We start from the raw sequence: 16277 nt of genomic DNA, 5'->3' as shown, positions 1-16277 counted from the left end.
GTGTGAGGATGCAGCTTTGGTGTGTAGGTAGCTTTTGGCTTTGGTTTTTGGGTGCAGGTCAAGTCAAGTCGGGGAGGGATCAATGGACAGGATGGTGGGATGCGGCTAAGCGACGGTGTGCATTGGCTTTCCCGTGGGCTCGGATTCGCTGTAGTGGAAGTAGTAGCAGTAGCAGTATACGGTGGTAAGAGAGAATCTGCTGAGGACGACGAGTTTCTTTGAGTCTTGCCTCTATATGAGCAAAGCAAATCGACTGACGTCCTCGCGTTGTGTGGATTTGATTGAAGAGGGAGGTTCTTTTTTGTTTCTCCTGTTTTTTCGCAGAAAGAAGGGAAAAAAGATCAGGCCAAGACACCCTTGGTGCTGGGGGAGAGGGAGGAAGGCGGAATCGTAGCGTTGGGAGCTTCCACGATAAAAAGGGAGGCAGAGTGACTGGAGGCAACGGCCTGGGAAAGGGTTCGCGGGTCGAGGGTCGTCACACGGGCCAGCTAAACTGTGTGGCTCCTAGTCCTGGGTACTACTACGACTCTGGTCACTTTTATTTTTTTTATTCTTTTTTTTTTCCTTCGAGCGACGCGAGCGATTGTCAAGTAAATTTGGGGCAAGCGGAGCATTTGCCATAGGTGTCGTAGCGATCGTCATTCAGGGCCGACAGCTGACCAGGGTACTGGAGCTTTGGGCCTCTCACAGCACCCATTCAGAGCCAACGGTACCCAGGGGAGATGAGAAGAGCACAGAGTCGCCCCCCCCCCCCCGGTTTTAACTCTTCTCTCTTCTCCTGTGACTCGTGGGTCTGCGCACCGATCGGCGCTCTGGGAGTGAGGGACAAAGATGGAAAGAAGCATCGAAGAATATGAGAAAAAAAAAAGTGCACGCGATTTAGGGAACGGGAAAAAAAAAAAAAAAAAAAAAACCAATGATCTTTTCCCCTGAAGCAAGAAAAAAAAATACTTAGTACATGAACTTTCCACTTCCTACGTGTCGAGCTTAGATATTTCTTATTACCCGCCTAATCCTGGGGATGATACAAAAGAAAGCCGAAAAGCGCAACGCCCAAAGGTAATTCTCACTGACGATCGATTGACGATGACGATGATTTCCCAACCGCCGCCTTTGCCTCACCTTTTCAATCTGATGACTCTGACGTACGGATATGGCCGTCGTATTATTTGATGGGGATTGCTGGTTTGCGTGTCCCATTGACTCGGAAACTCGATAATTGCAAATGACCTTTTGAATTGACCATCGCCATTTACGTTAGTCACCTGACAGCTTTTTCTTCGACATGCTTGCGTGGAAAAAGCTCACGGGCAATTTCACACATGTCTGCTAGTGTACCATCAAACCGGACTATTATGTTACATCTAGTACGGGGAGCTCAGGCCGGGTATTATTAGGGGTCCTGTCGGTCTGCTAAAAGTGTATCTAAGGTAGGTCATGGTAGGCTCTAACAAGAGCAAGAAGAAAATAAATGAGCTGGTCGTCAACGTGACAGATACTGTATCTTCTACACTGTGTTTGTTCTACAGCTGCTTCCATGCTGCACTAAAAACTTGACTGCTACTACATTACCCGACTCATCCCAGCACTTTGAACTAAACTGTTGCTCCGTCTCCCGCCTCGATACTTGGACATGTATACAGGGCCGATAGGTTGGGGTAGAGTAACCTCCCGTGGTATGGCGTTGGCGCAGATGAGGATCTGGATATCTTTGCTTGTATGCCTATTCATTTGGGTTATCTATCTCGTCTATCTGTCGGTCTGTCAACTTATCTTTCTAGTCAGGGGCCTCGACGTCCATTGGTCTATATTAGCAGGATGACAGGCAGGCAGGCAGGCAAAGTAATGTGTAAAATATCTATGTGAGTATGTATGTATGTACATGCATCAAACCTGAATGACAAGCCAGCCATGAGTTGGTGCAGGTAATCACCCTTGAAACGGCCAAAAGACCCTGCAGCGTACGTACTTGCATGCCTCAATGTGGTCAGCTGCCAGGCGCAGAGATCCCAATGTCTCCATGACCAGTGAAATTCACCCAACTCAAGGATTTTCCCCGATCATCGTCCACTTTAACACTAGGGAAATAACACGCAGCAGCAGCAGCTACCACGCCGACAAGCAAGTAATAAAGAGGCAAAACTGTAGTACTATGTAACTGAGTGCCTTGAGTGTAACCCACGCAACCACGAGGGGGAAAGAAGGGGAAAAATAAGTCAAGGTAAAGAAAAAGCCCTAGCGGCCTGCCATTCACCAAGGAGCGATCGGCGCTTGTGACGCCACTAGATCCATTTATGATTTGGCGTCACGTTGAATCCCTGCCACAAGTTCGTTGTGATTCCCAAATAGGTATGCTCAGATGGAGAGTGTCATGGGCGGATTTGTGGAAACTGAGCATGGGATTCTGGCGTTTGCTGGGTCCTGACCGCCACCACAGCGAATTAGAGCTCGTCCTTTAGGTCGCAGCGGCTCTTCCTTTTCCTTCGCTAGGGGTCCAAAGGTGGTATTGTAGCCAAGGTCCGGTCCTGTTCTTTGCCTGTTTCTTCCCCCCCGGTGAGCGCCGGCCGCACCAGTGAGAGGTAACAACCAGCAAAGCACCCGCAACGCAGCCACCCCAACCCAAGCGGAGAGAGCCAGCAGCAGTGGAACGCTGGATGGGCATGGCATGGATAATCAAGGGGGCGTCACGACTGCCTCAACTCATCGCTTGGGGCAAAAGATTGACGCTTCCCTCAGCCCAGGTCTGTTTTGAACGCAAGTCGCAGTAGAGCGCCATACGATCCGTGGTCACGGAGCAATGACGACAAAAAAAAAAAAATCCATCGCCAAATTTGCTGACGCAGCCCAACCTCATCTCTGTGCGACACAATGGAAACATATGGTTGATAGCTACTACTTACAAAGGCGACATCACAAAAGACTGCTCCTGTCCGAGGTTGGAAGAGATTCCTCCTAAGGGCGGATCGCAACGACCCCGTTATTGTGAAAAGTTGTGTGATCCGAACATCTGGGATGCGACAACTGGATCGCTCGAGTCAAGCTCCATTCGGGCGGCTACGGCTACGGCTTAGGAATCCGGCGATAACATGAGGCTGTCTATGTTGCCCATGATACAACACACAGATACACTAAAAGCACAGCAAGAAAAAAAAAAGAGTCACGATGCCCCCCAAAGTTCTGTCAGCATAAGGTATTATCCTGGTCGTTCCCACCGTTGGGATTCGCAACCACAACCCACCACACCTTGAACACAAATGAGACCCCGGCACAAGGTTGCTACCTAAACACCAGCTTTTCTTGGGAAGCACCAGCAAGGAGGAGGGATAAGGAGGGGAGCAGAGGTATCTGTTCATTACGGGCACGGAGTACAAGATACCACTGCCCTAGCGTGCACTATTCCGTACGGAATACGCCATCATTCCATTACCTCTCACGCGTTGTGGGTGGACCCTGAAATCCTCAAAAGTGCTGTAGAGTTTTCGACACTGCTCCAGCTTGTGTGCAATCACAACGGTCATTCTCCATTACCTAGAGCCCATTAGCACCAGCGAGAAGGAACAACTTTACTCTATCCAACCTAATAGCGACTCGATCAGTCAGGATGAGCCCTGGCACTCAAATTGCAAACGGTTTCTAGCAATGAGAAAATGGCAAAATGGCAAAATGGCTCACAAAATGCGAAGGGCGAACCGCGATGCCGCCGCCACCCTTCCAGGATTGCTGCTTGTCGAACCGCCAAGGCCCAAGGGACCACCCCGCTGTTCAAGCACAATCAAGCTATCGTGAGCTGTGTGATGTCATGATCATTCCCCGGCACTTGGCACAGTGCCGCGTTTTCCGCCCACCCACGCATCTCGAGCAACTCAGTGCTTTGTACAGGGCTTCCTTCAGCACTCGCTCAGGGCACTGTCAGTCCTTGACCTGCTGACCACACTCTCAAAAGCTCATGTTTTATACAGTGTGAGAAATATGGGTTTTGACGGTATTCAACTTCCTCAAGACCGTACCTTGGCAGTCTTGAGACATTTTTCAGTACTCCATGGTCATATCATTACCTCCAAGGGAAGGTATATCAGCAATCCTCATCATAATCGCATGAAGAGCAACAGGCCGCTTCTCGGCAACTTGGCAGCCGCTAGCAACAAAACACACTCCCAGACGACAGACACAATCGGGTATTGGCCATCTATCCCTGATCATGGTCGAATGTATCATACGGCTTTGAATGTCCATGGTCATTTCTCAAAACGATTGCTCCCTGAAAGAAGTCGAATATCAAGATTATCATTGGAGGCTCAGCACTGTTTTTCTTTTTGCCCTCTTTGCCCTCGAGCGTCAAGGCTCTTGGACGCGATGACGACATTTGCTGACTGTGCCTTCTACCCACGGTCGGGAGTGGGCACATGAGGTGTAACCCTTCTTTTATGCTGTCCTACTCACAAAATGTGACATGTACTGCTGGGAACGCTGCGCCCATTCGCTGAACACCCCTCAGATTGACTCTCCGCGGGCAGCCCCCCGAGTTGGAGTCGGCATGATACCGATGAACTCGGTGACATCACGATGCTTGGAACGTCAGCCCCTTTTTTCCCTCGTCGTTGAAAGGAGGCATGGAGGTAAGACATTGTCGATTCTCCTGCAGTTCCAATGGACGAATATGTAGCAATCGTTATTACGTGCACTGGGACACCTGAAACTCCCGTGTGTCGGTACGGAGTAATCTCTACTTTATTTTCCTGCCAACTGTCTCTATGTAGGTAATGAATCGCGCCTATGGACTTTTTAAAGTGGGAACGGAACTGTCACGGTCACAAGAGGGGAAAGCTGGAAAAAATAAACCCTTGCCAGAAGCGTTCAAACTTACATGGCATTCTGGCTTCAATGCAGGAACCTCATCTCCAGCAGGATTCAAACTTGATCGGCTTTTTGAGCCCTCATCGAAGAAAATGATGATGATAATAAATACCACACACAAACACGCAGGCGGGCGCACGCTCCCAGCGCGACTGACTACTAATACTACTACTACTACTACTACTACTAGACCGCTTGTTCGGCGGTTTTGAAACCGTGTTTGCGCATTGAAGATGTGCAGCTGATCGTCCGCCTCCATCTCATTGATTCGACATTCGGCGGACGTTCTCTACCTCTCGTGCCGCCGATCCTCATCGCTCCCGGATCGTGGAGAGCCAAAAAGAAGCCCTTTGATTTGGGAAGGATTTCCCCTTCCACAAGTGACGTGATTTCCACACCGAGAACAGTTGACCGGTAGCCGAAGACGAAATTCTTCTCTCAGGCCTCGATCACGTGGCCACGAGCAATCATCAAAGTCCTTAGCTGCGAGCAGCACACTGCCCATCACAAGTGATGCCCTCGAAAGCTCTCTTTCTTTGCTGCAGCCAATATGGCGGTGGACAATTAAGCAATTCAATCCAAGCTAAGATGAAAGTACACTCAACTAGGCCCGCTATCTAGTTCAGGATTGGGAAATGGCAGATGACATTTTCCCATTCCGTCAACCTACTAGTAGCTGCTTGTTCCCCCTCTAACCGTTCATGGTCCCCGTACAGTAACCGCACACACTGTCTGTTTGTCCCCTGCCCTGGGGGCAGGCAGGGCGGCAGCATCAGATACACTAGAGCCTAATGGCTTTTCTGCTTCGGTTCTCGATACTATCATGTTTTGGTTGTTCGGCAGCCCAACCGGCGAGCGAGCGGGCAAGCGGGAGGTAGAAGCTTTTCTTTCCCAGGTGCGCTGCTACTCCACTGTCGGTGCTTCCTTGGTCGTATTGTGGCTCAAGAAAAATTGCCCAGCAGACCCTTTCGGTTCGTCCGTTCCTCTGTCTGGGTAACAATCGCGTGTGCGCGTGTGGAGACGCTGAGCCAATGTCGTGTCCAACATGGCTCAGCTTGTTTTTCTCTTTCAAGTGGACTCTAGGGACTTGAGAATGGGAAGCTCCCAAGAAAAGGCAGATTCAGGGAGTAACCAAGTGAAATCAAGCTTGGGAAGAAAATCCGCTCCTCCTCCTCCCCCTTGTACAGGAGGAAACGTCTCCATCGGCCGATGCCTTCCGTGGGGGCTCCTCGAGTTTCGTGCCTAGAGAGGTACCGTAGGACTTTTTTTTTTTACTTGTTCCTTGCAAATGTGATCTCTAAAATCTTTGACCGAGGCCTAATTTCAGAAGCCCCGTAGGCAACACGCAACTTACGGAACCATACCCGGGGGGCACGCCAGGCATCGTGAATCCCGGGTTTCCGATTCCCCATCAGCTGACATGTGTTCGGGAGAAGCCCACGTGAGGGCCCTGGCATGACGATTTTTTTTTTCTGGCCTCCCATACAAACACCAAAAGGAAAATTCGCCGCTCTATCTCGTGATGATGGTAGCATGAATGACGGCGCCCATTTTTTTCGTACTCTGTACTCCTCTTGCTACAACGCCACCCGGCTGATCAAGCAGGCTGAGTTCAAAGTCCCGAGTTCACCCACCGTATCCGTATTTTCATGACGTGTCGCTCACGGAACAAAGACGAGAATGAGAGGACAGAGAGCGAGAGAGGCTGTGTTTTTTTTTTCAGAGTCACAATACGACCGAGCTTCATCTCCATTCTCGCTCTTCTCTCGCGCGCCCTGTCCTTTGTTAGACGCGTCCCATGATGAATCCGCATCGTCCGCTCCCCCCAAGGCCCATGATAGCTTTCTTTTGAGCAATGTTCTCTTTACAGATCTTTCCCCCATCCCCCTTCTAAACAAAGTGGGGTGGGGTTCTTCTCGCGTTTCGAGCGGGTCTTTTGGTGTTCTGTTTCCAGATCATCTCCTGTTTTTGTGTGCAAGATGAACAAAACTCTGGAGCCTGATTTTCGCTCTTGGGCACTGCGATTTGCATGCGCCAGACCAGTAAGTAGGTACATGGACGTTTCATGGGAGGAAAAAAAACCCCCAGGGCAAAAATAGAAGGTTCCATTATCCCCATCCACCTCATCGCCATTCCCGCTTCTTTCCCACATGGCTGATGGAAAGGATCGCCTGTAGTGTATAGAACATTCGGCAATGCCTTTTTCGAACCCAAGGAAGAGCTTATGGTTAAAATGATATTGAAAAAATACCCGTTCCAAGCCCATATCGGGACATGTTTGAGTAGATCATATGAGGCACACAGATCATGTCTCCGTTGTAACAGATCAATAGTATTTCGGCATGCCCGCCTTTGCTCGGCGAGAGCCGTCCCCGGATCCTCCAAGGCTTGCCTGTCTGGGTATTATATAGAAGCTATTATAAACAGCAGCTTGTTAGCGGCGGGCTGTGGAAATGCTCAGACGATGCAGGGAGGGCAATGAAGGGCTCCCATGAGATGTGGTGATGATGGCCACTAAAATCCAAAGTTGCGAGAGTGACTCATTACAACTGGATCATGGAAAATGTACCAGGGAGGACCAAAAACAAAATAGACCTCACAGCGCATACCTAGAGAACGATTAGGAAAAGAATGATTGAAAATACTGTATTCACAGAATAACAAATATGCAACAATGGATATAATCCAAAGGCCAACTATGGAAGAGAAAAAAATTGCAAAAAAGAGAATCTCCGAATCGGGGAATCGAACCCCGAGCTCCGCGGATTTGAGAATCGATGAAATTCTGAAAACGCGAAATGTTGACCGTTACACCAATTCGGATTGGTTGTTGATGAGAGAATGCGGCTTATGCAAACCTATGACACGCAGATTGACATTCTCACCCCAGCTAAGCATTCCTCTGGGGCATCTTCGCGGCAACACTGAAAGAAAGATGGGCAAAACTTCACAGTGGGTTGGATTGCTTAGTGGATAGCACTAGTTCAAGTCAATTTAGCAGCCGGGGCCACCCAAAGTGAGTGGTGACACTTACACACGTGTTGGTCCGCTAAAGTGGTTACATGTTCCCGAAAGGTCAAATTAATAGACCGAATACTTGTGCATAAACGACTACTTCTCTCAAACCTCGGTATAACAACAAGATGACAGCAGCTGATTCGTGAGATATACTCCTTTGCGCACAGGTTTCAGTGTCGGCATTATAATCATTGTCAAGATTGAATGAAGCTGCGAGAATTCCCACCGTATTTGACAAGCCGTCGTTCTAATCAAGTGCCATTAGAGATACCGTTTCAATGATATACGCATCAACGGCAAAATGACATCGTCTGTATGCCCCCTTTGGCGGATCATCGATAGTCATCCTCTTATAAAGATCAACGACTAGTATGTATGTATGTATGCGTCACAATAAGTTGTCATGTATCTGCAGGTTGTCATTTGCCCTCTCAAGCGTGGCGTCATCGAATACATGGTGCCGCTTAATTAGAGTAGTCTTCAATTTCCAACAACCAGTGTCAAGGTTATATGTAGAAGGATCTGCAAACAAAGTAGCATATACTCTCCCGTTTGTGCATCTTCAGAATGCTTCCTTTCAAACGAGGGTCAGCTTCTCTGCGGCCTGTGTTTGGGCACAACAAGTCATCGACTGGAATAATCAGAATAATCAACCATAGACATCCTGTATCAAATCAAGTTCTTTGTAAATAACTGCATAGTGAAGAAAGAAGAAACGCAATATCATAAGACGGGGTGTTATGCGCTTTTGCATACAGCTTTTTGAATGATAACAAGATTAGTTAAGACTGACCAGATACATCCAGCAATAACGATTGGCCATCATGTCTCGTTGAAAATGCAGATTGTGCGTAGGTTCGAATTTACCATGAATCGATAGTGCAGTGACCTTTACTGGCATGACTTACCACATGCATATATAGCCTCAAGATTTATCTCTTTTTCTTTTTCTTTCAGTTTACGATTTTCTATACTTAGAAAGGAATAAAATAGTCAATGGATTATCAAATCTTTCAATATCCAAGTGAGAATTTGCCGGTTGAATCTGCAAATGATTTCTCCGGTCATCGTGACTTTGATATAGATGTAATCATTTCCCTAGTGAAAAAGCCTCTCGTTATCGCTATTCTCAACTCCAAGGGCCAAATTGCATTTTTGGCCCTATAAACATGACGGAGCAGAAACTTGTGATTACTCTATATTCCACCATCCATCTCATGGGTCCATATGTGTGCTCCTGAATGTGCAATTACGATTCACAGGTTCTAAATAACAGCACGCCATCAGATGAAAGCAATTTCTACTGACATGAGTTGTCGCGATCAAGGCCAGCAGCAACTCGATCCAAACCTTTCGTGGCTTATGATCATCAAAACACATTGCTTCGATCTTTCCTGGTTCCCGTCCGACCCACGAATCACATTCGTATTGCTTGGACGTCAATAATATTACACTGCCTGCTTCATAAATACAGAATCCGCCAAGAATCTTCCGTCATTTATCGGAGGCCATGCTCAATTCTGTTTATAGTCGTAGCATACATGGGCCATGGCCTGCTCGTAGAGGTGAAGGGTTATTGAAATCATCAATTTCTTTCATAACAAATACTTTGTTTGAGTCACGGTCATTATCTCATATAAATTGCTACAAGCCCTGGCCCCCTTCCTATTTCCTTGCCTGCCAAAAAGCAACCTTGACACCATCGCCCGGCTGGAGCACAATCTCGGCCTTGAGGGTAGGCTGGCCGCCGTCGACCTCGTGCATGAAGCTCTCGACCCTCTCAAACCTCTGAAACAGGCGCGTGAGCACATAGCCCATCTCAGTGAGGGCGAACTGCTGGCCAATGCAGATGCGCGGCCCGCCGTTGAAGGGCACGTACTGCCAGGGCTTGGGCTGCCAGTGGAACCAGCGCTCGGGGCTGTACTCGAGGTAGTGGGCAAACTTTTCGCTGGGCGGGGGGTAAAAGGCCGGGTCGCGCTGCATGACGAGGGTGCTGTAGCCAATGGGCGTGTCCTTGAGGATGGGAATGGGCTGGGATCCGTCGGGGCCGCCGCCGCGCGGGAGCGTCGTGTCCTGGAGGGCCAGGCGCACGTTGAAGGGCACCACGGGGTACAGCCGCATGGTCTCGTTCATGACGTTTTGCAGGTACTTCATGTTCTTGAGGTCGTGGTACGTGGGCTTGCGCTCGAGGCCGACCTGGTGGATGATCTCGTCGCGCAGCTTGCGCACGCACTCGGGGTGGCGGCTGAGCTCGTAAATGGTCCACGAGAGCGTCGAGGCCGTCGTGTCGCGCCCGGCCAGGAGCACGGCGACGAGCTGGTCGCGAATCACCTTGCGGTCCCGGGTGAAGAGTGCGAGCTCGTGCAAAAAGGTGTACCCATTATCGGACTTGGTCCTGGTGGCGAGCTCCTCGGGACTCAGCTGCAGAGCGCGATCAATGTAGGTCTCGCAAAGCTTGTTGATGACCTTGAGACCGGCGCGGAAGGACTTGAGCGGTATCCAAGACTGCAGCGGACCAGCGCGAGCACGAATACTCTGGACCCTTTGTACTTCATTGAACGCGTCGGCAAACTCTTGACGCGGTGTCCTGTAAAGGCATCCATTAGTCAACTGGATTCAAGTTGCTTGCACAGTATTTGAAGCACTCACGTGAGAGACTGAACATCCAGGCCTAGTAAAAAGTCCGTGGCGACGTCGAGAGTATATCTAAAGAACAAGTCACTAATCTCGACAGTCTTGCCGTTGCCAGCCTCAATGTCGACCTTTTGGTCCGCCCCGTTGAGCGCCTGACCATTGGCAATGGCTCGAAAAAGCGTGTCGAGATGCGATTCGAAGCAGTCCAAGTCACTGATGCGCTCCCGGACGAATTGCGGTCGAATCAGCTGCCTGCTGGCGTGCCACTTGTCTCCGTCGGTGACAAAGATACTGTCGCCGAGGAATTCAGACCACTCGCGATGGAAAGGCTCGCCCTTGCCGTAGTCACCAAACTGTGATGCCAAGATAGCCTTGATGTTCTCGGGGTCCGAGGTGAAGATGAGCCGCCGACCAATGATCTTGCCTTCGGCGGTCATTCCAGGGACATCCTTAAACAGAGTATACCAAGATTCGAGATTCTTGTGACTCATGGTGGCCTTCACCTGTCTCTTTACAATATCAAGGCCTGCGGTATTCGTCAGATAATTGATACATGCTGGATGCCTCAGAAGGGGCTAGACTTACCCCAAGGCAATCTCGCCTTGATCTTGGGCGCAGGGGCACCTGCTAGACGCCGTAGACGTTGCCTCTTCTCAAATGAAGTGGCTATCCTGTATAGAACATAACTGACGCTGAGAAAGACCAGCAGCCCCTTGAAGGAGACATTCTCAAAGATGAGTTCAGTGAGGCCCATGTTGACGTAGGTGCGCAGATTCCTGGGTCGACTTCCAGAGGTGACTGGTGATTAGATGGAAACGTTTATAGAGAAGTAGTAAACTCTTGATTGAGGTTGTCCAGTTTCACGGGTACTGATTCTTCATGAAATGGTTGACAATAACAACAATCGCTCTGGACTCAGAATTACAGCATGGGGTGATCAATTGGTATAGCGCACCCCAAGGTCTAGTGTTGAACAAGAGGTCGGGCAAAGCTGAAAGTTATATAAAAGCGTCGTACAACAATGAGCAGCACGTTCAACGGCTGTGAGTGCGCCTCCAGCTCATAGGTAATTCAAGCATGCGCATGCGACACTCGAAACTGTCGACATGGAACGTGCGAAATTGTGACTATGGCTTCGGGTTTCGGGTGTCGATCGCGAATCGGAGTGGAAAGAGAGAAAAACTAGTCCTGCACAAATGTCACTTTACCCCAAGCGGCGGAGGGGGGTTTTGTATGTTAAACTGAGGAAAGAAGAAGGCACAGGTCTAAACAGATTCGTAGCTAGTCGCAGTCGACTGACAAATGATAGTCTGGCCTTGCATAGATTAATTCCCACATCAAGCGAGAGTCCCTTGGGTCCGAGCATAAGAATACCCTTTTACTCTGAATTGTTCTTTTGCTCTTTTGCTCTCTATGGCGGCGCGCGGCGCGTAGACGAAAGGTGCTAATAATTCGGACAGTTCGTGGGTCCCGACCCGAAAGCTGGGGGAGGATAGACTTGACAAGACTGAGTGATTGGGAATTGGGGACCCTCGGATGCATTCTCCCAGGTCATGATGCACATGTCAGGGTCGGGATCCATTTTATTCAAAAGCCCAGGGGTCGTCATGGACTGGGCGTTCGGCTCTCTTGATCTGATCGTGATTGAGGGGAGATTCATTGGCAACCAAGGAGCTGTCATTGGGGACTGATTGTGAACCCCCCCTGCTGGGGGAGGTCAAGACGGGTCCCAGCAGAAGCTGTTGCTTTTAGAAGAATGATCAAATAAGGAAGAGTATTGACAGATTGCGTGCCGAGGTGCATTTGGATGCGCCTTTGTCCTGTTAGAAGGGGGCATGCCTCAAGTAAGTACGAGTTATGCTGGCCTGGTGCTGCTTTCTTGATTCGCTCAGTCCCGACGTGCAGTTTGAGATACTACCTTGGGCGATATTGAAAGGTTGAAAGTCGGACTGTTACCTCCAATTGAACTTTTGTCACTCCATAACCATATACTCTCTCTGTTTCACTTCAATCTCTTATTTCGGGTCTCTTTTCTGTTGGCAAGCTTGCCTACCTCTATTATACGCCCAGCTGGACTTGGTTTCCCACTCAACAGGATGGTTGGATATGTATGCAAGATCTGGGGATTCCTTTCGAGGTTTCCAACGGCGTCAATCGGGAAGCCGAACCGCATTCCCCATCCGGCCTAGCAACAAGGCGATGCGCCCTGGTCGGGTTTAACAACGGGTCTCTTATTGCCCATGAAGCAGTTCCTAGCATGGGAATTGGGGGAGACTTTTGTTTTCTTCTTTTATATTATTCCATGTGAGTTGTTAGAATACTCCATGAGGTTCAATCTCCATCTCTGGGGAGAAGAGCTGGCTTACTGATCCGTAGCCGTAAAGTAGCAACAGTACATAGTATCATTAAAGAAAGATCTGCAAAGTTACGCAGATCAATCGCGGGGTAAAGGTGTGCACACACACCCACCTCTTTACTTGCTCTGCGGCCACTGCCGAGGTGCTCATGTTCTTGTTTTTGTACACGAACCGATCGCCGAGATCAGCTTGCGCATGATTCAAATTTACCCCTCACAATCATTGAATTCCCATTACCGAGAGTCGAGGGAGTACACTACGACACCAAAAGTACATAAAAGAGACTCTGTGTGCTAAGGGACGCACTTGATGCCAAGTCCCAACCTTGTTGCGCGTGCCGGTGCCATGCATCTCTTCTCGTGAGTGTGGAGACGTTTCCCTTTATCCTTGGGCTGAATATTCAGTCGTTTTCAGCAGTACGTACATCCAATCGCTGTTGAACCCGTCTTGGCAGCCATTTCGGTAGGCTGCGAATGACCGATCAATAGGTAGGTAGTCTCGGATAGAGTTAAGGTAGGCGTATGCATCAGACAACAGACCTCCAGGAATCTATGCAGGCATCCATCAAATCCGTCTTTGAAGGCATCATTCCCTCCATTTATGCTTCTGTGCTCATGGGGCTTCTATTAATAGACAAGGTAGAGTCATGCATCCTGCGGAAACCCTTGAAGATGTCGAGTACTCAGCCAGACGCTCTACTTCAGTATCTAGTATGTGGATTTCTGGTATTTCATCCAAACTAATAGTAGTCATGGGGATTAGAGCCGCATCGCAACACTCAAAGATTCACCTTGTATCGAGAAAGATTGTTGGGTGATGAGTTTTTACACTGCCGTCGGAAGCAATAAAAGGTACTGCGACTTAGGTGTACACAAAACACCCCTACGCTCTGATTGTCAAAAGATGGCATAAGGAATTGGGACAATTGGACATGATTAAGCATTACTAGCAACAAGGACCATTTCCGCGACTGCTAAAATTCCGCCGTTCGTTACACCGGCCAGCTGCAGGTCGACCCATTGCCACCTTGTGTGCAGAACTGCATCTGCACTGGCGAGGCGCCGATACCTCTTGCAACCATGCGTTCTCTGATATCCCACAGCCTAGGAGCCGCCTCAATGGCGCTGCGGTTCTCTCCCGAGGCGGTCAGCCGTCCACTCCAGAGCACCTCACCCATGGCGCTGGCTCGCGGCCAGATCAAGCTGTCGAGGTTCTGCTCGTCGATCAGCTCACTCCATACGGCAGCCTCGCCGCCAAGCACGAGCTTGGCTTGCTCATCTGTCAGATTCGCGACAGGGTTGTGGCTGTAGATGAGTTGCCAGCTCTTGGTCGGGCCACACCAGTCGTTGAAGGGGTAGTATGTGTCAAAAGCCTCGCCATTCTCAAAGTTGAGGAATTGGCCACGTCCACAATCAAGGTACTGTTTTCATTATTAGCAAGGATATTGATCATGGTATAATTACTCAATACCCACCCAAAAGTTGTAGTTGCTGTCAATGACTTGATGGCCGTCACTCGTGAGCTTGGAGATGGCATCGTTGCCGAGCCAGCTCTGTACCACTACATCATCGCCAATGGTGACATTGTAGCTTGAAGGAATCTCTTCCCAAACAAAGGGAATCAGACCAGCCTTCCTGACACGCTCGTGGTTCTTGTCGGTAAACTTTTGCAGCAGCGGGACAATGACTGACGAGTCATTTGTGGCCACTGTAGGGTCCAGGTTATAGACATTAAAGTTGACCTCGTCGCCTCCAGTGTGGAAATACGCGCTGTATGGAGAAACTCGGGGCAGCAAATCATCCATCAGCGTGTCGAGGAAATCGTCAACCTTGGACTCGTTCAGACGGAACTGACCGCAGGGAGGCTCGGCACAGTAGCTAGTCCAAGGAGCGGCACCCCAGCCAGTGATGAGGTCGGGGAAAGACTCGGCGACAATGCCAATGTGGCCGGGGGTATCAATCTCAAGGATAACCTCGACGCCTCGCAAGACGGCATATCTCTGGATATAGTCAATATCCTTGGTCGAGTAGATGGCTACAGGAGCATATGCGCCATTCTCGGTCAGCTCTGGGATAGCCGGGATCTCCAAAGGCCATGACTGGGAGTCGGTGACGTGAAGGTGAAGTCTGTTTAGCTTGTTCTGACTCATGCCATCAATCGTTCGGAGAATGGCTTGGACTGGCATATAGTCCCTAGCCACGTCAAAAAGAATACCTCTGTGAGGAAACTTTGGCGCATCCTGAATGTCAATAGGGGCAAGCTTGGTGTAAATGCTGCCATCTGTATGCTTGTAGAAGAACTGTGTAAAGGTTTCCAGAGCTCGGAGGATGCCTACTGCAGAGACAGCCTCAATCTTGGCACAGCCTTGCAGATCAACAGACAGACTGTATGACTCGTCAACACTACCGCCTACAGGCTTCCACGTGCTTGAGTTGTCTGTCCCAGTCTGGGTGATCTCCAGCTCAGTGATGAGCGTCTTTCCTTGGGTTGCGTTGGGTTGCGTCTCATAAACAGCGTTCCGTGCATAGAGTTTCCAAGGTATGAAGCCTTGATACAGGATAGCATCCAAAGTCCGACACACACCTCCTAGTACAACATCCTGGCTAGAGAAAGTGGAATTCTTCTGCATCAGTGCATTACTTGCAGAATCATCGCCCCATGGAAGCTGCGGAACGGGCCGGCCCAAATTAGTATCGATCACGCCGTAATGACAAGAAGGGTGAGACAAAGAAGACCAGCGTACTATTCCTCCATTATAGGTGACTTGGATACTATGATCTATCCACAAAGTCTGGTCACCTGTACTAATACTCTCTGGTGCTGGCCACACGGCAAAGGTTGGCACCGCGGCAGCGAGCACCGCCGAGACGATTTTGAGAGACCTCATCATAATAATAATGATGATGAGTGAGGACCGTGAGCACTGGCGCTGGTGGAGGTTTGACGATGCAGAGGTAGGTAGATAGGTAGGCCGGCTCTTTGAAAGGCCAAACAGGACCGATCTTAATAAAGTCGGTCTACACCAGATTACGAGGGCCCACTTCTTTTCCGAATGATGATCGACAAGAAGGATGCGAGGTATCTGAGGGTGGCCTTGACAGCAGCAGCGAGAAGAAGGTCGTTTTGACCTTTTATTTTTGAAATATGTAATAAATGAAAAACGAAGGAAGAATATTAAGGATTCTTTCCCTGATGAAAGCACAAGAAGGGAAGCAAGTCTTTGTATGAGAAAGCTTGCAGGGAAAAGGGTCGTATAGCTAAGGTAGTTGCCCCAAGTGCAACCCCTTCATTCACAGCCGCATACGGCCGCGCAGCAGCAGCAACGTTACGTGGGGCCGCTGGGACAGAGTAGACGAAGGCACCGGCGTTTGTGAGTTGGCAGCCAGACAGAGAGACGACGCCAATCGGGGGGCG

General features: G+C 49.5%; 2 protein-coding genes across 2 annotated transcripts; both read right to left on the bottom strand.

Annotated features, from left to right (window-relative positions):
• Positions 1-9537: 9537 nt before the first annotated feature.
• On the bottom strand, positions 9538-11260 carry PFICI_00042 (uncharacterized protein; the record flags this gene model as incomplete). Its single annotated transcript, XM_007828623.1, has 3 exons — positions 9538-10459; positions 10522-11032; positions 11092-11260. 3 exons carry the CDS (start codon positions 11258-11260, stop codon positions 9538-9540), a joined length of 1602 nt encoding a protein of 533 aa, XP_007826814.1.
• A 2594-nt stretch (positions 11261-13854) lies between these two features.
• On the bottom strand, positions 13855-15753 carry PFICI_00041 (uncharacterized protein; the record flags this gene model as incomplete). Its single annotated transcript, XM_007828622.1, has 2 exons — positions 13855-14283; positions 14338-15753. 2 exons carry the CDS (start codon positions 15751-15753, stop codon positions 13855-13857), a joined length of 1845 nt encoding a protein of 614 aa, XP_007826813.1.
• Between the last annotated feature and the right edge of the window lie 524 nt (positions 15754-16277).

Source organism: Pestalotiopsis fici (assembly GCF_000516985.1).
Source record: "Pestalotiopsis fici W106-1 unplaced genomic scaffold PFICI_Scf_1, whole genome shotgun sequence".
In the NCBI taxonomy this organism is placed as follows: Eukaryota; Fungi; Ascomycota; class Sordariomycetes; order Amphisphaeriales; family Sporocadaceae; genus Pestalotiopsis; species Pestalotiopsis fici.
This window is presented reverse-complemented; position numbering and strand designations above follow the sequence as displayed.